At 37.3% G+C, this 22788-nt stretch overlaps 1 protein-coding gene across 8 annotated transcripts in view; it reads right to left on the bottom strand.

Annotated features, from left to right (window-relative positions):
* MSRA (methionine sulfoxide reductase A) overlaps window positions 1-22788 on the bottom strand; it is a 433824-nt gene that overhangs the window by 369655 nt on the left and 41381 nt on the right. Inside the window, exon 1 of one of the 8 annotated variants that reach the window (XM_025462944.3) lies at window positions 21868-22495. The exons of 4 other annotated variants lie outside the window; for them this stretch is intronic. In XM_025462944.3, coding sequence (XP_025318729.1) covers window positions 21868-21880 — 13 coding nt within the window. In that variant the 5' untranslated portion in view covers window positions 21881-22495. Of the gene's footprint in view, window positions 1-21456; window positions 21482-21598; window positions 21799-21867; window positions 22496-22788 lie in introns of those variants that run through there. 3 more of the 8 variants (XM_049101179.1, XM_035720986.2, XM_049101177.1) reach the window with 3 other exon arrangements.

The following is a 22788-nucleotide window of genomic DNA, read 5'->3' on the forward strand; positions in this document are numbered from 1 at the left end:
CCCGGGGCGCGATCCTGGAGACCTGGGATCGAATCCCATGTCGGGCTCCCAGTGCATGGAGCCTGCTTCTCCCTCTGCCTGTGTCTCTGCCTCTCTCTCTCTCTCTCTCTCTGTGTGACTATCATGAATAAAAAGATAAAATCTTAAAAAAAATAAAAAAAATAAAACAGGATGTTATATTTCCATAAGCCTCATGATATTCACAAAGGAAAAACCTGTTGTAGCTATGCAAAAGAATGACAAAGGAGTCAAAGCATACAGCCACAAAAAGTCATCAAAACAGAAAGGAACACAGCAAGAGAGGAAATAAGGAACAAAGGATTTACAAAACAGAAAACAGTGAAATAGCAATAGTAATTCTTCACCTATAAATAGTTACTTTAAATACAAATGGACAAATTCTCCAATCAAAAGTCAAATAATGGGGCATCCTGGGTGGCTCAGCGGTTCAGCAGTTCAGCACTGCCTTCAGTCCAGGGCTTGATCTAGGGACCCCGGGGCCGAGTCCCACACTGGACTCCCTGCATGAAGCCTGCTTTTCCCCTCTGCCTGTGTCTCTGCCTCTCTCTCTCTCTCTCTCTCTCTCTGTCTCATGAATAAATAAATAAAATCTTAAAAAAGAAAAGACAAATAATGGCTGAATAGGTTAAAAAAAAACATACCCAATGATATGCTTCCTACAAGAGACTTACTTTAAGGATATATGGACTGAGATCACTGGGATGAAGTGTGGGATATTTCAAACAAATGATACCAAAAGAAAACATTGATAGCTATACTTATATAGGCAAAAGAGACTTTAAGCTAAAAATGGTCAAAAGAGACAAGGAAGGTCATTATATAATGATAAAGAGGTCAATTCATCAAGAAGATAAAACAATTGTAAACATTTATGCACACAACATCAGAGCACCTAATTATATAAAGCAAATACTAACAGAATTAAAAGGAGAAATAAATAGCAATACCATAATAGTTGGGGGTTTTCATAGCCCATTCTTGACAATGGGCAGAGAATCAATAAGGAAAAGTAAGATTTGAACACTACACCAAGTGTATTTAACAGACATATACAGAACATTCCACCCAACAATAGCAGAATACACAATCTTCTCAAGCATATATTGAACATTTTCTAGGATAGAACATATGTTAGGCCCCAAAACAAGTCTTAACATTCTCAAAAAGACAAAAATTATATCTACTATCTTTTCTGACCATAATGGTGTATGAAACTAAAAATCAGTAATAGGAGGAAAGCCAGAAAACTCAAAAATATAGGACACTAAATAATATACTCAGAAGAATGAAACTGGATCCCTATCTTATACTACTCACAAAAATTAACTTGAAATGGACTAAAGACTAAATGTAAGACCTGAAACCATAAAAACCCTAGAAGAAAACATCAGGAAAAAGCTCTCTGACATTGGCCTTGGCAATAATTTTCTGGATATGACAACAAAAACACAATCAACAGAAGCAAAAATAAATAAATGGTACTATATCAAACGAAAAAACTTCTGAACAGCATAGGAAACCATCAACAAAGTGAAAAGCCAGGGATCCCTGGGTGGCTCAGCATAGTTTAGCACCTGCCTTCAGCCCAGGACGTGATCCTGGAGTCCCAAGATTGAGTCCTGCATCAGGCTCCCTGTGTGGAGCTTGCTTCTCCCTCTGCCTGTGTCTCTGCCTCTCTCTCTGTATGTCTCTCATGAGTAAATAAATAAAATCTTTAAAAAAAATAAATGAAAAGCCTACCTGTGGAAAGGGAGAAAATATTTGCAAATCACATATAAGAGGTGAGTATCCTAACTATATAAAGAACCCATACAACAGCATAAACAAACAAATAAATAAATAACTTGATTTAAAAAATAGGCAATGACATCTTTCCAAAGAAGATATACAAATGGCCAACAGATCTATAAAAAGGTGCTCAACATCACCAACCATTACATAAATAAAATAAAAACTACAGTGAGATATCACCTTGCACCTGTTAGAAAGGCTATCATCAAAAAGATAAGCAATACAGGCACCTGGGTGGCTCAGTCAGTTAAACATCTACCTTCAGCTCAGATCATGATCCCACGGTCCTGGGATTGAACCCTACAACAGGCTCCCTGCTCAGTGTGGAGAAAAGGGAACCCTTGTGCACTGTTGGTAGGAATGTAAATTGTTGCAGCCACTGTGGAAAACAATATGAAGGCTCTTTGAAAAAAAGTACAAATAGCACTACCATACGATCGAGCAATTCCACTTCTGGGTATATATCTGAAGGAAAGGAAATCGCTCTCAAAGAGATATCTGCACCACCATGTTTATTGCCATACTATTTACAATAACCAAGTACATGGGAACAACCTAAGTGTCCATCTATGGATGAATGGAAAAAGAAAATATTCTATGGGTAGCCCAGGTGGCTCAACGGTTTAGAGCTGCCTTCAGCCCTGGGCGTGATCCTGGAGACCCAGGATCGAGTCCCATGTCAGGCTCCCTGCATGGAGCCTGCTTCTTCCTCTGCCTATGTCTCTGTCTCTCTCTCATGAATAAATAAATAAAATCTTAATTAAAAAAAAGAAAATATGATATATCTTTCTCACAAAGGAATATTATCCAGCCGTTAAAAAAAAAGAAGGGGGGGATCCCTGGGTGGCGCAGCGGTTTGGCGCCTGCCTTTGGCCCAGGGCGCGATCCTGGAGACCCGGGATCGAATCCCACGTCGGGCTCCTGATGCATGGAGCCTGCTTCTCTCTCTGCCTCTCTCTCTCTCTCTGTGACTATCATAAATATATAAAAAAAATTAAAAAAAAAATTAAAAAAAAAAAAAAAAGAAGGGGTGCCTGGGTGGTGCAGTCAGTTAAGTCTTTGACTCTGGATTTCAGCTCAGGTCATGATCTCAGGGTCATGGGATCCAGCCCTGCATTAAGCTCCATACTTGGAGCAAAGTCTACTTCAGATTCTCTCTTAACTGAAACTATCTTAGCTTTCTGATAGCTATCTTTTTATTGTATCCTCACACAGTGGAGAGCAGAGAAAGAGGAAGCAAGCTCTCTGGTGTCTCTTCTTATAAAGGTACTAATTCCATCCATAAAGGTTCTACCCTCGTGACCTAATTACCTGCTACAGGCCTCTTCCTCTAATACTATCACATGGGGGATTCAGCTTCTACACACGAATTTCAGGGGCACACAAACATTTGGTCCATATCACCTCCCAAGTCTAACCCAGCCCAGGTCCTGCCTTCTTGGCCAACTGTCATCTCCATCTCCACCTCCTGTCTTCCAGCACGTTCACTCAACAAATATTTAGTGAGTACCAACTAGGTGAAGACACAGTTCTCCACTCTGAGGATACAACATCAAGCAAGAGCAACAAGGTTCCTATGTTTTTGTGCTGTTCCTGTTTTAGGTGATGGGAGTAGAGAGAGACAAAAATAGATGAGACCACTACAGAGAGTGACCTTGTTGTAAATAAAACAGAGAGATGTGAAAGCACTTCAGGTGGGGGTGTGGGGCTGCTTTAGTTGGGGTGGTCAGGAATGATCACTCTGAAAAGGAGACACCTGAGCTGAGACCTGAGTGATTCAAAGGAGCCAGCCATAAAAAGTCAAGGCCAAGAGCTCCCAGGCAGAGGGAATGGCACCACTGTAAGGCAGTAATGAACCTGGCAAGTTTAAAGAATATAATAAATACATAATCCTCCAAAGTTAGGATAGCCTCAATTATATGATAGTTCCCATAGCACTCTGTGCTTTCTCCGTCATGGAATTTACAACACTATATTAGAATTACATTTAATTGGGATTTAATTAAGCAATTATTTAATAATTTAATGTAATGTTATTTATTTAATAATTTACTAAGTAATTGCATTTAATTAATTTATTTAATGCAATTCCAATTGCATTTAATTGAATGTCTTCCCCAACACACTGTAAGTTTTGCAAGATAGGGAGTTAGCATATGATAGACACTCTATAAGTATCTTTTCATGAATTTTCCAGGTAGTTATAACTGAAAATAATGTTTTTGCTTCTTTTCCAGTGTTTGTATTTATTTCTTTATATTGTTTATGGCATTAGCTAAAACTTCTAAAACAAGGTTGAATAATTATGAAGATACCAGGTATTTCATCTGGTCATGACTTTAATAAGAATGCTTTTTTTTTTTTTCACCAACAAGTTATATCACATTGCTAATGGTTTTTTTCATTGATACTCTATTTTGTGGGGAAAGTCACTTTCTATATCTCCTTTGCAAAGAGCTTTTTATTTCTTTATTTTTAAGAAAAAGTGGATGTTGTATTAAATCAAACGGTTTGTATGCCTTTCAGGATTACCATACAGAGATTTCCCTCTAAGAAATTAATATGATTCATTACAATACTAGCTTTCCTTAAAAAAAATGAACTATTCTTGTGCTTCTAGTAAACTCTACCTGATTGTAGCAAATTATTCTTTTAAAATAAGGAGGTAGTCTCAGAATGCCAATAAAACCTAGGACTTAGGTGTCAGAAATCTATTAGGGTTACTAAATGAACCTAAGAACTGAGTCTTTGAAAAGAATGACAAATAGATAAATTTCTGGCAAATTTGACCAAGAAAAAAGGATGACCACAAAAAACCAACATTAGAAAAAAGAGGCTGTATGCCCAGACGAAGTAAGCCTCACGAAAGCCTCAGTCCCCCCCCCTTAATCACAGAATACGCAGTCACTGAGGGATGTATTTGAGGGACATAGTTCACAGAGCACAGTGCTGGCTCCATTGAGAAACGAAAAGAAGTGCTCTTTTAAAGCCTCTTTCTCTCTCTCTCTCTCTCTCTCTCTGTGATTATCATAAATAAATTTTAAAAAATTTAAAAAAAAACTGCTAACATCTGGACGCCTGGGGGGCTCAGCAGTTGAGCGTCAGCCTTTGGCAGACGTACCTTTGGTGTGATCCCGGATTCCTGGGATCAAGTTCCGCACCAGGCTCCTTGCATGGAGTCTGCTTCTCCTCCCTCTGCCTGTGTCTCTGCCTTTCTTTTTGTGTCTCTCATGAATAAATAAATAAAATCTTTAAAAAAGAAAACTGCTAACATCTTAGATTTGGGCTTTCATCCTGCCTGTCCTTAACAGATTATCCCAGGCTAATAACATGAATAATCACATGTTACTTCTTCCCCTGTATTCTAGAAGATGTTATATCACCTAGGCATTCTAGCCAAATACTTTGCTTTTAAAATTACATAATCCCAATGGCATTTGAGATCCTAATTTCTTAACAGCTTTCTCCATGTAGTCTTGATCTACTTATGTTCTTCTACCTATTTTAAAGGCAATTTTGGTCATTTCTATTTTCTCAAAAAATCATCCATTTAACCTAATATATTCAAATTGTCAAATTGCTAATTCAAATGTCATAGCATTTTCCTTGTGATATCCTCTGCACCTAAGGTTTGTCTCTATAGCAAGGATCTTAACTTTCCACAGTAAGATCTTCAGCAAACTGTACCATCTCCTTCCCACTTTACCTTCTAGAACTCCACCCCTCATTCTATGCTCTAGCCACCTGGAACTATTCGCTAGACCTCAGATATTCCATGTCATTTTGCCTCGATGTCTTCACTTGATACACTTCTACTCATCATTTAAGATCCAACTCGAATATCAAGTTCACTGTGGCACAGAATTGGTCAATCCAACCTCTGTGATTGGGTAAACTTTGCTCATAATATTTCTCATGGAACTTCTCATATTGGGCAGTAATTGTTTTTATTTCCCTGCAGAAAGATTTTCAGTTTTCTGATGACAGACTATACCTATTTAAATTTCTTTTCCTTTTTAACATCCTTGCTCTATCTAATCCTAGTACTTAGCAAAATGCCTGGGACATAGTAGTAATTCAGAAGTATGTTCTCACAGCTCCTTGCACTTGTGCTTTATAATCTGTGGTGATATACTATACAAACACACACACACACACACACACCTATATGTAACATATATCTGTCTACTGTATTGAGGACAGAGATCTGAATTTTTTGCTCTCCACTGTACCCCAGTTTTTAGCATAGCACCTAGCATATGGAAAATACTCAGAACATATCTGTTAAATGTACACTAAAGTAAATTAGGTAAGGCTGAATCTATATGAGGCAACTATTTGAGAGATATTATTAATCAAAGATAGCTTGGGGATTTGCCATATTTAATAGAGATCTGGGGGGTGCCTGACTGGCTCAGTCAGTAGAGCATGCAACTATTAATCTCGAGGTCCTAAGTTTGAGCCCCTCGTTGGGCACAGAGGCTACTTAAAATTTTTTTAAAAATAATTAAATAGAGATTTGAGAGACCTTTCTTCTAGAGCCACCCAAATGTGGTAGTTAGATGAGGATCTATTAGGAAGCTCAGGGAAACTCTGCCAGTCTCGCGGCATAATAGCTTTTGAAACAATGATGGTCACAACATAGAATAAAAGTTGCTGCCTCATTCATTCATTCAACAAACATTTACTGAACACCTACCTTGTGCCAGGTTCTTCTGGAGACATTAAAGATTCCCACATTAAGATACTCCCATCCCTAGTCATATACCTTCCGCTTGGAAATAAAACATGATACACTAATGCTATGCAAAAAATTTAAAAATTACCAAGAAACCTGTCTGATGGCCCCTCCCTATGACGATTCTACTTGCTACGGGGGAAGAGATGGATAAATCATAAATCGAATTAACCTAGGAATATATTTTATATATTTTGAGAACCTAGCATCCCATTGTTTTCACTTTTATAAAGTATTTTTAAAAGGAGACTAGATTAAGTGGCCCTGTGAGAGAAAACTACACACCGGTGTAGCATCGCAATGAGGGAAGGAGCCAGGGAGAGGTAGAATGATTTATGTTCACAGGCCACATAAGCATTCCAGATGGCCCCAAATTTGTCATTCAGCACCCATTTGACATCATTCGCCATACATTCACATACCATGATCACACAGCCATGTACTGGGTACCAAGGCATGACAGAAGCTAGGTCCAGATGATCAAAGTGAATCCATCACATCCCAGAAACATTCCGCCTGTCTCTGGATACAACAGAAACTCTGTTATTCTACTGGGGGAATAAAATGATCTATTTAGTCAAATCAAACAAGTAAGAAATTTTCACACTTGCTTGACCTCTAACTAGGACAGTGATGATCTGGCTTTTCGTGGCACTTGTCAGGCTGCACCTCAATAAAATGTTGCTCCCCATTCTGCATGCCACTCTGTAATATAGAAGTAGCTAAATTGGAGCAGGTTAGAGGAATGCCAGGCAACTAAATCATGTCATATATAAATGGTTGAATACAGAAGGGATATTTTTCAAATATGTGAAAGGCTGGCACATATTAGAATTAGATTTTGTTCTCTGTGACCCCAAAAGGTACAAGGAGGATCAGCAGATGAAAGTAATAGGAAGAAAGATTACAGCATCACAACTCTATAGAATAACCTACCAAAGATAGCATGGATCAGCCAGCCTTGGAGAAAGAGAGATCTCTACTGTGAAAACTAAGACAGTCACTTGACACAGATTCTGCAAAGGAGACAGAAGGATCAGAGAAGGTGATTTTGCTAGATTATTTTCCAGTTATTGTCCAAATACGGAAGCCCATTTTAAAAAGTACAGCAAACGACTAAAGAGAATCTTAAAATGCACTCATCAGACAATGACATGGGTGAGCAGTGGTGGTTCTCATTTATGTTGTTTCTCCTAACAAAAGTGTTCCCCCTATTTCTAGCCAGCAGTGACTTGTTTGAATCTCACTTGGCTCCAGACACCTCAGATACAAATCTCAGTGGGCAAGAAGATGGGAATAGAGGCCAGAGGGCAAACCACAAATCTGAACAATCTACATCTATGGAAAAAAATCACCCAAGAATGATTAAGAACTGAGCAAAATAAAATTGCGGGGGAGGGGAGGCTGCTTCTATTAAAATCTGAATTAAAAAATATAATGAAATAGGCCAAATCTTTTTTTTTTTCAAACTCAGCTTCAAAGAGATATTAACTAAATAGTGTTGATGATGCTAAAGGAAACAGAGTGAGGCCTGAATTGTGGGCCTCAGTGACAGCAGTGTCATCAAACTGGACAGGAGCTTAGTAAAGGTCTGCTGAATGCAGGAATCATTCAATAAGGCAGTCAGCCTTGGCCTCACATCTGAGAGCCAGGGATTAACTGAAATCTAGGATCTTGAGAATAAGAGATGATAGAACCTACTAAGGGCAAATGTGATAAAGTAGAACATACCTATAAATATGGTAAAGTCAGAAATTATGATAACCTATCTTTCAGTGACTAGTGATGGTAAAATCCAGAGCTAAGTAAGGTCACATTCAGACTGGTTTGGGACTACATCCTACCATTTCATCACTATCCTGGATAATTCAATCATTGATGAGAAAAGATGTCAAATGAACTTCATGAAATTAATGACTTCAGCTCCTCCTTCTTCACAATATATACTGAACTACTACTATATACTGAACTACTACTATCAAAGACAAACTGTTCTTGAAAAACAGCATGATACATTTTCAAAATATGTAAATTCAAATGCTAAAAGCACATCAGAAGGAAAAGGAAAACATGCATATACTTCAGCATTTTAGTACTCCAAATATTAAGTAACATTAAAATCAGGTGCTAGGGAGAGAAAGATTAAAACTGATATACTGTCTGATGTTAAATGTGGTTCCTTTGCCAGAGTATTTATCTTAAATGCAGGCACTATATGTATTGTATCTTCTGGTCTTAATTTGTGTTTTGCTATGCTCAACAATTTTAATGCCAAGAGGAAGAAACTAAGTAAGAAAGGGAATGTGCTGGTCTGAACCTGGAGAGTTGATCTAATTGAACTGAAAAAATTAAAACCCTTCTCCATCTGTTCAGTACACCTGCTGATGGAGCACTACCACAGGTAGGGAGGAAATCCATCAGAGACCAGTTATAAATAGATTTTTATTTCATCTGCTAAAAGCTTGGCAGCCGAGGTGGGAGGGCTGCCCACACTGGCAGCCAGGCAAAAGATTTGAGCTGCTTTTGTGTTTAGGTGAAAGGAATAAGGAGGCAGAAACCAACAATAACAAAATAAAGTAAATTTCACAATAACTCATTTGACAACCAAACAGCAGTCATTAAGTTCGCTTAAAGTGTGTCACCCATTTCCGAGAGATATTGGGAAGATTAAAGATCAGTCATACCCTCTTGTGAGGATGGTACAGAAATCAGTTGGGAAACAGACATGTTGACCCATCAGTTCTGTAGCAAAGTTTCTATGTTCCAATTTCCCTTGTGGCATTCATAAAGTTAAATCAAGAGGGCGGAGAATACTGATAACATGATATTGTCAACTTCATTGACACACCATATCTTTCTGAAGATAAGATCGATGCAAATCCTAACTGTACCAAAATGTAAACTGGAATAAAATGTTTTCATGGAAAAGAGAAACTGGCAGACCCAACCCATGAACTATCAGTCTATGGCGAGACCATGAGTGGTGAGAAGCATTAGGGTCCCTCCTTGTACATGGAAGTCAGACACAGGAACTCCTTGTCACACCTGGCTCAGCCTCTACAACGGCATCTTTCACCTAGAGGGAGGGCTGCAAAGAGTGGTCAAGTTGAATGAACCAATACAAGGGAAGGGACAAAACGATCTTGAACTTTGAGTAAAAATGGAACCAATGAAGGTCTCAAGAAAGGATGTGAATATTTAGATCAGATACTTATGTGCAAAATGTCAAAGATTATATTTCCGAATAGGACCCATGAGAAGAGGGGCGGGGAAGAGAGAGAGATAAGGGATAGGTTTCATTTCACTGGAGATCACATACGCTTCGGAGAAACTTCCTGATGCCCTTCAAGGACATTAAGGATATTGCCAACAAGATAATGACCTGCTATTCTGTCACCACCAAGGACAACAAGAGAAATGGGATCGAACTGTGGCAAGGGAAAATCGGGTTAAATATGAGGAAGAATTTCCTGACAGCAAAGGTATTAAACATTGAAAAGGGAAACTAGAGGCGATTAAGGATGCTCTCTGGAGGTCTTTAAAAAAGTCGAATAGCTTGGCAACTATCTTGGGGTAATTTAGGTACAGTTCCGCCTGCTCCTCTGGCCTTTATCGGGGCTCTAATTCATCCCCTGGCCCAGACAAGACACATTCACCATGGTAAACTACTGTCACACTCTGTTCAATAATGAGCTCTCTGAAGGAGAATAAGCATTAATAAAATGGCAAAAGCTCTCTTGGAAGTAAAACTCATTTTTCTTTATTTAAACTGCACATTGGGTTTTTGTGGTTTTCTTTTTTTCTTTTTTTTTTTCCTTAACACTTACATCCAGAAATAGCCAAACAAAGCTCATCTCCACTGATCTGTTATTCCAAAGCTTTAAAAGGAATCCAGGTGGAAGATTAAGTGTGAAGAATGTTCTGAGTCAAAGACCCACGGAGTAATTTATTTTGCACCTCTTTGTGAGGTGCTGTTTAGCACGGGGCACTGCTGCCCAGAAATTCTAGTTCTGCTTCTCAGAAGCTAAAAAAGGAGATTCCCATTGGTTTGGCTACAAAGAAGCAAACTAAATGACCTCTAGCATTCTAAAATTCTGGAGTCTTTGTTTATTTTATGGCTCTCTACTCAGTGTCATATTAAAAAACCTCAAAAGAGTCTCACATTCCAAGAGGTCCCTGTTCCTTAAAATGTTTGAATTTTAATTCTCCCTTTATGTTGAAGAGAGTAAGGAGGATTTTTAAATGGAATCCTCCTCTTCTCCTATCATACCGGTCATTACACTTGATTGAATTTAGTTGCGGTCTTTCTTCAGCATTGTAAGATAAGCTCCATGAAGGCAACGTGTAGGTTTTGTCTACTACTGTACCCTCATCACTTAGCACTAATAGATACTCAGATATTAAATAAATGATGGGTTAACCACTTGAATGAATGAATGAATGAATGAATGAATGGAGGGCAGAGGATTTAAGCAGGCCAAAGTGGCATATGGAAAGGGGCTCCTTTAATAGTAGCAACTTGCTCTTCAAGTGACCCCATCAAGGAGTAAACAAATGCCAAACAGTAGAGTGAATAGGGATTTGGAGGCAGAAGACTTGATTTTAGCCATAATGTTGTCACTAAGCCAGGCACTTCACCTCTTTGGGCCTTAATTTTCTCACCTTAAATGTAGAGGGAGGAGAAGTGTGAGTGTATGTGTGTGTGTTTCTCAGAGGGCTGTGCTAACATAGGTAACATAGGGAAAATAGAGTTTATAATTAAAAGGATAGTGACTCTTCTCACATTCTTTACTGAAGTTTTCCATAAAACTTTTAAATAGTGCAGGAGTGGTACAGAGATGGAGACTGGTGCCAAATGCTGATTCCAGGGAAGAACTCAGTAAGTGGAAGAAGGAAGTATTACCAAAGTGCAGCCAGGGACAGAGCATTTAGCTGGCTTCCTTCTGTGTTGTCTAGAGACTCATTCATGGCACTAAATAGCAAGCAAGTATAGTGAAGCAAACATGCATTGAGCAAAGCACATGGCCACCGCCCTTAAAAAAGGCAAATCTGCAAAATCCAGGAATTTTTCCTCAAGATTTGGATTTTCAAGTCCAGTCTTCCACCAGCTGTTCATTTCTACCTAGAACCCTACCGACCTCTGGTTATGGCAAACTATCTTTTCCTGTAGGCAGTGGCACCAAATGGCTTGAACTACCAAAAACCTGTAGTAAAGTAAAGAGAGCACACTTTCACACTCAGATTTTAAAACAGATATATAATTATATATAATTATCAAAGCAGTTATATATAAATAGTAACTAGCAGGGAAAGGAGAGGGAGGGCTCAATGTACAACACCCAGCAGGGCCCCCAGTCCTCCTGGTTTCTCAATCTTCTGTGTGTTCTTTTGTTTTGCAAAGTGATTTGGGAGATTAGGTGGGATTTTTTCTGGGCGGGACAGCAAGGAAAGTTGGTGAATAAGTGCTACTTGATTGCACAACAAAAGATACCCAAAGAGCCTCAGCCACAACTCCATTCCATTTGCCCCAACAGTTTGAATTTCTCAATTAAGTTATTTTGCTAGCAAGAGGATTGGTTAGGGAAAGGAGAAAGTGCTTACTGCACCGAGATTATTCACTGTATAGAAATCACTGTAATAAGATCAACAGAACATTCTCTCTAAGGGCCCAAGAACTCCAATTTGTTAACGCTGCTGATGCAATGGGAATGTGCCTGTGTTACTGGTGTGCTGTAGGAGGTTCTACAAATAACAAAATAAAACTTCACAATAGTCATTAATTCAATAATTGGTGCTCAGAAGCTTGGAATCTACGCAATGATTTCAAATAACCAAAAGTCTACATGAAAATTAAGAAGTTTTATCCTCTAGATATTAATTAAGGGGATAAAATTCTGGTACATTCAAAGAAATATTAGTTAGTCTCATTAGCCCTCTCTGCCACATCCAAAAGCATGGATTGTAAGTACTATCACCAAAACCATTTTTGAAAATAAAAGATGAAAGTATTCTAATTTTTCAAATGTATATTATAGTTGATTTCAAAAGCTGCTGTAAGGAAAATAAACTAATCAAAGATTGAGAAGATATTTCAATCTGTATAATAAAGGAATGGCATATAAATATACTACTAATTAATAAAAACAAAGCAATTGAAAGAAAAAGATGCAAAAGATATAAATAGAGAATGTATAGAAAATGAAATCTAAATTGTCAATATAAAAGAAGGCACAAACTCAGTAATCGGGTACACATATTAAAATATTTCTTGTACACCACACTGACAAAATGTCAAAATCTGATACCACCAAATACTGGCAAAGACTTAGGACAGAGACAGAGCAGAGATACGATACTGCCATAATGTTAACTGGTAAAATGCTTTGAAGAGTAATTTGGTACTGGGGCCCTTGGGTGGCTCAGTTGGTTATGTGTCTGCCTTCGGCTTAGGTCGTGATCTAGGAGGTCCTAGGATCAAGCCTTGTGTTGGGCTCCCTACTTAGCAGGGAGTCTGCTTCTCCCTCTCCCTCTGCCTGCTCATTCTCACTCTCTCTCTCCCTCTCAAATAAATAAAATCTTTTTAAAAAAATTTTTAAAGAAAATTTGGAATTATGAGTAAAGTTAACATGTTTGGCAGCTCAGCTCCATTTTTAGGTAATTCCCCTAGAGATCACAAATATGTATAAAAGACATGTGCAAGTTGTCCATAACATGGTTAGCACAGGCAAAAATAAAGTGTCCACAACAAAAGAATGGGTAAACTAAAATAATATGCTCTGCAGCATTACACCTGTAGTAGAAACATGGATCAATCTCAGAAATACCTAATCTCATCTGTAAAGACAGTACAGTATAAAACATTTTATGTGCATTTTAAATTATGGAAAACAAGTTACACTGTGTATAGTTTATGTAGTAATACTACAAAAATGTATGTAGAAATGTTCTACATCAATTTCAGAGGTGAAAGAATAGGGCTTTAGTTATATTCCTAATGTTTTATTTTCTTTAAAAAAGAAGACTGGAACAATTAAATATGGCATTCATTAGTTCTGGATAATGAGTACCTGGGTATTTACTCTGTTCTTATTCAGTACTTTGCTATGTATTTGAAAGTTTTCATAATTAAGACTTTTTAAAGCATTTTAAAGATATATGTATATAACCTATAATCCATTGGCAAAGAGCACTGGAAATCATACAGAATTAGGTGCATTATCTTTACCTAAAGTAAAGATATGCCTAAAGTAGCTAAACTAGATAATTATCTCTCATATTTGTGTAATATCTATCAGTTAAATTGCCTTGAGGTGTATTATCTCATTTAATAATCTTAATCTTTGATTTAGGTATTATGACGCCCATTTTTCTGAGAGGAAAAGTCAACTTTTAGGGTTTCAGAGTTCTTCCCAAGATAACCCAGTTAGTAAGTACTGTCATCACCACAGATGACCGCTGGGAATCTAGAAAATCTATTATTCTAAAGTCAAAGGCATTATCTTTAAGGTCTATGTTATCAAATGAGTTAGCAAATGAAATGAAATACTTTATAATTTTTCAAGCCTCCCATCAAATCCATTTCTTCTATTTCTAATATACTGACCTCCTCTAAAAATAAGTAATAAAAGTCTGATAAAAGCCAGCATATTCTTATTGGGAAAAAAATGGAAACCTTGCACAGGTAAGTTTTTCTCTCCTTTAAAAAATAAATTTTCAAAGTTAATAAATACAAACTATAATCTTGTTTCTTCACTTCAAATCTTTTATTCAATGTGCTAATGGTAAATACATAGTAATCTTAGGGAAGTGGGTGATTAGAGACAGCTAGTGAGAATTTAAATATTATGAAATAACTTATCAAACACAAATAGCACCAACAATGGAAGCTAAATTTAATGGTAACAGCTCAGAGACTATTCAGGCTATTCTACCAAGTACAAAACTAACCATCCTAGTAACAGGACCACCTATGGGGAACCTGAATTTCACAAGGCGGTAACAAGGCACCCCTGCCACCACAGGCTGTAAATAAAAGCCACTGAGGAATGTGGACTTCCACCTGCACCTTGCAGTAATGAGTCTCATAACATAATACCCAAAATGTCCAGGATATAATCAAAATTACTTATTCTACCAAGAACAAGGAAAATCTCAACTTGAACAAGAAAAGATAATCAACTGATGCCAATACCAAGATGACACAGATGGTGGAATTACCTGAGAAGGATTTTTAGAGCAGCCATCATAAAAATGTTTCAATAAGCAATTATGAATAGATAAGAAATAAAAAAAAGAGAAAGTCTCAGCAAAGAAACAGACAAAACACATTAAGTGAAACTAAAATTCACTAGGTGGGCTCAATAGCAGAATAAAGATGACAGAGAAAAGACTCAGTGACCCTGAAGACAAGAACAACAGGAATTACCCAGTCTGAACAACAAAGGAAAAATATAATTAAAAAAAAAAATCAGTGTCAAGCACCTGTAGGACTATAACAAAAGATCCATCATTCATATCATCCCAAGTCCTGGAAGGAAAGGAGAAAGAGGGCAAGCCTTAAAAAATTATTCAAAGAAATTATGGCTGAAAAATTTACAAACCTGGCAAAAGACAGGGATGCCTGGCTGGCTCAGTCATAAGAGCACGCCACTCTTGATCTGAGAGGGATGAGTTCAAGCCCAACGTTGGGTACAGAGATTACTTTAAAAAAAATAAACTTTAAAAACATCTGGCAAAATGCAAAAGCCTACATATTTAAGAAGCTGAGTGAACCCAAGATAAATCCGAAGAAATCCACGCCAAGCCACATCACAGTTGAACTCTTTGAAAACTAAAGACAAAGAAAAAATTTTTGAAAGTAGTGAAAGACAAACATCATCTTACTTAGAAGGGAAAAACAATTGTAATAACAGAAGGTTTCTCACCAGAAACCACTGTGGCAGAAGAAAGTAGCATAGTGTTTTTAAAGTACTGAAAAAAGGGGACTGTCAGCCTAGAATTCTATATCCAACAAAAATATCCTTCAGAGAAAAGGGAAATCAAGACATTTTCAGCTGAAGGAAAACTAAAAGACTTGTTACCAGCGGACTGACCCTAAAAGAATGGGGAAAGGAAGTTCTCTAAACAGAAATGGTAAGAAGGCTAAGAAACCACTTTGTGTTAAAAATGAAATATGACAATTATATTCCATGATATTGTATAAATAGTACTTCATGTGAATGATTAGAGTAGTGCCCTGATTAACACACCATGCAAAACTCTATACTATAAAATAATTCAGAGATGATGAATGTGGTATTTGGGTTATTTCTACGGAAAAAAAAAAAGGTAGATATCATGAGCTCATAGTCAAGTCTCTAACCTCCAATTTATTACACCATTATCTATACTGAAAAGTCAAACTCAACTTACATCATTTCAGCTTACGAGTTTTTCAAAAATGTAACCTGCTACACGTGCTAATACTGCCTATTGATCCAGCAATCTCACTTTGGGGTATATATCCAAAAGCACTGAAAGCAAAGACACATACATATTATTTGTACACCCATACTCAAAGCATCATTATTCACAACAGCCAAAAGGTGGAAACAACCCAAGTGTCCATTGATACATTGATAGAAGAACAGATTAAAAAAATGGTCTATACACACAATGGAATGTCATTCAGCCTCAAAAAGGAAGGAAATTTTGACACACACTATGACATTACTAAACCCTGAGGATGTGATGCTAAGTAAAAACCCAGTCACAAAAGGACAAATACCATATGGTTCTACTTACATCGGGTGCCTAGAGCAATCAAATTTACAGAAACAGAAAGTAGAATGATGGCTGCCAGGGATGAGAGGAAACAGAGGATGGGAAGCTGTCATTTAATGGGTAGAGTTTCAGTCTTACGAGAAGAGTTCTGTGCATGGAGGGTGGTGATGACCACACAAAAACATGAATGTGCTTACTGCCATTGAACTGTGCACTTAAAAATCATTAAGATGCTAAAGTTTATGTATTTTTACTAAAATTTTTTTTTTAATTTTAACTAAAAAAGAACAGAATCCACCATTTACTGAGTACTTGCTATGTATCAGGGAGTACACTAAAGCTTTGAATATATTTCCTTATGTCTCTTCACAACAACCTTGAGAAAGATAGCATGATCTGTTCTATGCATGAAGAAACTGGGTTTGCACAACTCAACCAAAGTTCAACAAGCAAAAATGGAGTCAAAATTCAAACGAGGTTGGTAAGACTCTGAAACCCATTTTCTCTAACCCATGATGGTGAAGAACTAGGATAAAGCACTCCTGAGTCTCAGAGAACAATTCAACTTTTCAAGTAAGGGAAAGTAACTTAATAGCAGCCAAAAGAAAAGGGGATGGGAATGACATTGATCTGGATGGGAAGAGGATGGCATCAATACAAGGGGGACTAATTCTTCAAAACCTAAACTTTAATACCAAAATATTTTCCACAAAACCTCAAGATCCACACATTAGAGGCATTGTAATTATACTGGAGCAAGAGATTCTTAACTATAAAACAGAAGAGAAAATTTTAATTCTTAGAATATTGTAGAACACAAGCACGTAACTTCTTTTTCTACCATTGCTTCTAGAGAAATAAAATAATCTTGGCACAACCAATAACCAAATTAAGTCAAGCCTTGCAACTGGTGCTATTATTTTTGACCTGCTGGGTTTCAGAATAAATTCCTAACTTTAGTATTCTCTGAATCTTTTCTTTCACTTTACCAGAATTTCTACATACCTATCTCTATTTCACCATGTTCTCTGGAACCCTACTGATCACATCTCCTATCTGACTAGAATCCCACAGGCAAATACTGGAATGCTGCCTCCTTTGCCCCACTTCCTCTGACCCTCTTCACTTCAGTTCCTGTTATTCTAATTCTAAGCCTGGATTCACCCCCATGCTCACTCTCTCTAGGGCCACCACTTGTACCTGGGGTGACTTAGTACCTTCCTCTAGCATATCAAGGCTCAGGACTTGAGGAGGAAAGTTGGACCTGAATTTCGACCCCCTCATAATTATACACAATGGTCTTGACTCTGCCCTTCCCTCTCCTGGGCCTCAAAGCACCTCTGTAGAGAGACCTAGAAAGATGCTGTTCAACATGAACTGACCTCAACAACCCTTCATGATGACTTATCACACTCTCAGTGCTAACTAATTCTGATACTCCAGTCTAGCCTCAAGATCCTACATCCACTCTCACTCTTTTTGTAAAGTTACTGACAGGACTGAGGCCAGCTAGTGAGCAGTGCCCTCAGCTCTCCACAATTTTCCGTCACCACAATCTTCAAGTACATAAGGAAGATTTCCAACCTGTTAGACAGTCGGTTGGTGGGCTCCATGCCTAAGCCACACCACCACTGCCTACAGCTCTGGGATCTTTTAGGGAAACAAGAAGAGGAAGAATGTAAGACAGCAGAGGGCTGGCAGGGAGGGAATGGGCATTCAGGGCCATTGTGTACTAGTCGAGCCCTTATTTTATATTGTTTCTAATGGTTAGCTTGGGGGATTCTAACTTGGTCACAAAGAATGCACCCCTACACACCACTCCCTCTAAACCTATAACCAACAACACAGACTCAAAAGCAAGCATACTGCTTTTTGTTCCTCAACCATGAGGGGAAAAGTTTTATTAATCAAATAAGCCTCAAGCAGATAATAATCTGCTTCACAATTTGATACATTCCTTCAATGAATCTTTACTGGATGGCGATTATGTACTAGTGCTAGGCACTGTCACTAGGATTAATGAGATGCAGGTGAAAACTGTAAAGAGATACACATTTATTGATTATTCTTTTCCTTCCCTTCCCCACAACTATGAATTCCTTATGGGCAGAAATTATAACTTTGTCTCCCCTACAACCAGCATGGGGCCTGGCACAGAGCAGGCCCTCTGGGAATTTGTTGAATATTTGTTGAACGCAGTTCATACCTGCAGCTGAAATATTTCTCATCTCATTTCACCTGCCTCTAGCCCTGACACAGGCCTTGGCCACCATAGCAACCTCAACCTCTCAGCTCACCTCCCTGGTTCATGTGACTTTCACCTCCTCTTAAGAATATGAACCTATACCTTCTTTTCATATGAAAGAACAACTACATGGAATAAAGACAGCCTGCTAAGTAAGTTAAAAGCTCACTCATGTCTAGGGTCAAAAGATGTATCACCCCTGAGCCTTTATGTTAGTAAACAAAACTAAGGAATCAAACACTAGACAGCATGGAAGATGAACAGATTGGTGCACTTAAAATACACAGCCCCTTAGGAAACTTGCTTCCTAAGGGCCACCCTTGCCTACAGATGTGAGATTGGCCTCCTCTTCTCATTCTCAGAAAAGAAAACAAAGAAAAAAAAATCCCTCATAAACAGGCTGCTGTTTTGTGTTGCAGCCACATCTTCAAAAGTTCAATGACACTTTGATAACTGTAAAATCTAGCATGTGCGCCGTGGTTCGATCTTCCCTATTTAATTTCTTTCTCGCGACATTTGAATTGCCTATTGTACACGTCCATCAGAAGACTTGAACTGAAGGTTTTGGCCAACAAGATGCAGAAACCCAAAGAATAGTCCAACAAAGTTCCCATAGCTGTATGGACGACAGCTAATCTCCTGAGGTTTAATAACAACACTTTATAATATGTACATTGTGCAAAAAAAGTTAACATACTTTAATCTATTGAAATAAACCTCATTACAGTGCTCTTTTCTATCTAGGCTTTTGTAATTCTATTTTAAATCTATGCTCTCTTCCATCCATGTGGTTTCCTTCCCTTTTACCCAAAATAACTTCATCAATAAAATATTACCATGCTTAAGTGGGTATTCAATAAACACTTGTTCAATGAATGAATAAATGACTGAATAATTATAAAATGCTTGGCTAAGGCCCCCTAAGAGGTTTCCATTAGTTTATAAAATTATGTGCTTGCATGTTCAGGTATACACATCTAAATGAGACTGAATAATAGGTATCAAGTAGCAGTTAAATATTAATCCATTTCTGTCTCAATAAGTCTACTTCAAAATCTATAATTCAAACTACAATGAATATATGCTGAGACAGAGTTCATTTACAATCATACTATTGGTATTTACACACTTTAAAATAAGATTTGAAATATTAATACTGATATGGAAATAATTCACAACCTAAACATCAATGTGTTTGTATAATAAAAGGTCAAAAGTAAAGAAAAATGTCTTGTGGTAAGCCTAAATGTGTATGTTTGAAAATGTTATCAACAATTTTTAAACATACTTTTTAAAAAAGGTTGTACAAAGGAGTGCCTGTTTTATACCCAGTTAGCAAGGAACATTTTAATATGGGACTTTTTTCATTTTTAAGATATGTAACAAGTAGGCCAGAGAGAATATATTGGTAAGAAACTTTACTGGGGGTAACAGCTAATATTTATTATCAAATCTTAAGTCTAATAAACACCATAAAATGTAGCTTTACCAGTATCGAAAAATTTAATATTTCTTAAGGTATGTTCTGACATCTTTGTTTTCTAATTCACTTATTTCTTATTATCCTGTCAGAAAACAACTGGAGATAAAATAGTCCAGATATAAGATCAGTTTATTCTTACTGAGTTCGCTGAGAAGAAGTTCTGAAATAAGCTAGCAAATGATTCTTTTAACTTTAAGGGAAAATGGTCTCAAATAAACTAAAGAAGTCACACATTTAGCAAAACTAAATGACGAGAGGCTATGTTAAATGTTTAAAAAGTAAATGAAAGTAAATATAAATCGGTAATAAAACGGTCGGAATGAAAACGTAGCTCTAATTTAAACTTATTTGCTGAACTTTCTTTTGTATCCTATATTGTTGGTTGCTAGCATGGGCGTGAAGGATCCTGTGAGCAGTTCAACAGGAAGACTGTAGCCATGCAAGCATCTCCTTCCCAGTGCCTATCAGCATGTCTTTTATGTCTTGGCGTCCATTTTAGGAGTATCAGCGAGGTGGTGTATAAAGAAGCTTATAAAACAAAGGTTGTCATCTTGGCAACCCATGTGAGCATTAAGTGATTTCATTTTATTGAAGATCAAAATGTTGATTAGTAAAAAAGTTGAAGGAAATACTTAAGCTCAACTGTGCAAACACCTGTATTAGATCTCACATATTTTTAACTCGTATTTGGATATTAAATGCCATTCTCAGAATTGCTGATGTGTGTCATTATGATACCATAAAAACCATTTTAAACAATTGATCACTTAAGGCGCTCAGTAATATAAAGCTATAAACAAAAAAAATTTTTTTTGTGAAAGGATTAACAAATCCATGATTACATGCTTAAAACAAAAGCATGGAGCAGTCTTTTATACTACCCAAAATGATTAGTACTTATGTGAATATATACGATTTCCCTATATTCTTTTAGTATATGAAATAAAAAGAACATATATTATCATAGTAAGTCATAACCTAATGCTACAACTCAAACTCTCTTCTTCAGAAACAGCAATACTTACTGACAACGAGGGTGGTCCACAAAAATACGTGCCTTACAGTTAACCTCTCCTACAATAATACTGATTTTTAAGAGCAGAACTATCACAATCCAATCATAACCAGGCCTAATAGAAACTTTATTATTAAGAAATTAGATTTAAAGTATATATCCAAGGAAAATACTGGGTAATATTGAAAAGCAAATTCATGAACTTTCTAGATTTTCCTTCTACTTAAAACATTTTGAGAGAGCCAAGCTATAGTAATCGTTTAATTATACAATCTAATCAACTAAAAATAATGGAATTTTTCTCCAAGTATTGCAAACACAGCTTGCTACTTCTTATCCAAAAGATTAAATTTCTATTCTCTACCATTCCCAGCCATTTCTGCCAACATCATAAAAATTACCTTTTATCATTTTCTTCTCACAATGAGAATTCCCTAATCGCACACATCTTTTAGACATAGACACCTCCCCACCCACCTCCCCACCCACCTCCAAAAACTGGTTCAGAGCAAAGACACACACAAAAATAATGACCAAGCTCACATTTCTTGTTTGCCCTTCAAACGAAGTCTGGTGTCTTCAGCTTGCCTTTCTGGTCTTCAGTGTTGTCACTCATTGCTGGGGGATGTAGTTTAGGACAGCATGAAGCAGCAGAAATAAAAGCTGTTGCTTTAAGAAAACGTTTTCTTAAACACATGGATTAAATAACTTTTACTCTGACTTCCTGGCTGGGTTGCATAAAATCTTAGAAAGACTCCTGGAAACGTGAATGTCTACAAATGGGAAAAAAAAAATAAAATCTAAAAACTTACGTTCTGAACACATTCCGAAGGATGTCTGCTTTGATTTGAAAGCAGGTTTGTACTGATGAACAAACTTTATTTTGTAGAAAATTAATATTCTCTCTAATTAGAAATTTGCCTTGCCATCTTCTATATTAATCCTGTCTCTCATGGTATAATCATACATGCAAAAAATCAAATACAGTATTTCCCAAATGCATGGACACTGTGGAAGCTTCATTTTGAAAAAGGCTTTTATTTCCCTTAATACTGGTGACTAAACGTCATTGTATGTACCAACACTTTCAAATAGCCCAAGAGACTTAAAAAGCCTTCTAAGTTTGAAAACCAAAAAGTTCTGAGTTTTTCTGTACCCCAGGACGGTTTTCTTTCCTGAAGCTCAAGCCGAGAAAGCAGACAAAAGAAGCTGATTTGACTGAGCTGTGCCAAGTCTTGCCTTTTTTTCTTTCCTCAGCTCTCCCTCTGCCTCTCTCTCTCCCTCTCCCTCTCTCTCTTTCTCTCTCACTCTTTTGCTCCCAGTATGGCAACCTTCCGAGCAGTCTTGGCGGAGGTCCAGCCTGTGCCAGTCTGTCTGAATTCTTGTCTCCAAAAGATGTCCTTTGCGGATCAATTAATACATTTGAAAACAGGAAACTGTGGTACGGTACCCAAATCCTGGCACCAACAGCATCGACTTCTGCCAAATCACCTTACAGATTTCATGGTATCCTACCTTTCATAATCATTACTAACATGTTCCCGGAGCAATAATGGAGTACTAGAAGCCATTCACTGTTCAGCGATAAGGAATCTGTTCCCTAGAAATGTCCATATGCGACATATGCACAACCTGCAGTAAATCAAAATTCTCCTGTGAGAAGAGATGTATGTAACTTTAATAAGCACCACATACTGTATTTCTTTTTATAAGACTTGCTTTTCCTTGCCCTG

This window comes from Canis lupus, chromosome 25 (assembly GCF_003254725.2).
Source record: "Canis lupus dingo isolate Sandy chromosome 25, ASM325472v2, whole genome shotgun sequence".
In the NCBI taxonomy this organism is placed as follows: domain Eukaryota; kingdom Metazoa; phylum Chordata; class Mammalia; order Carnivora; family Canidae; genus Canis; species Canis lupus.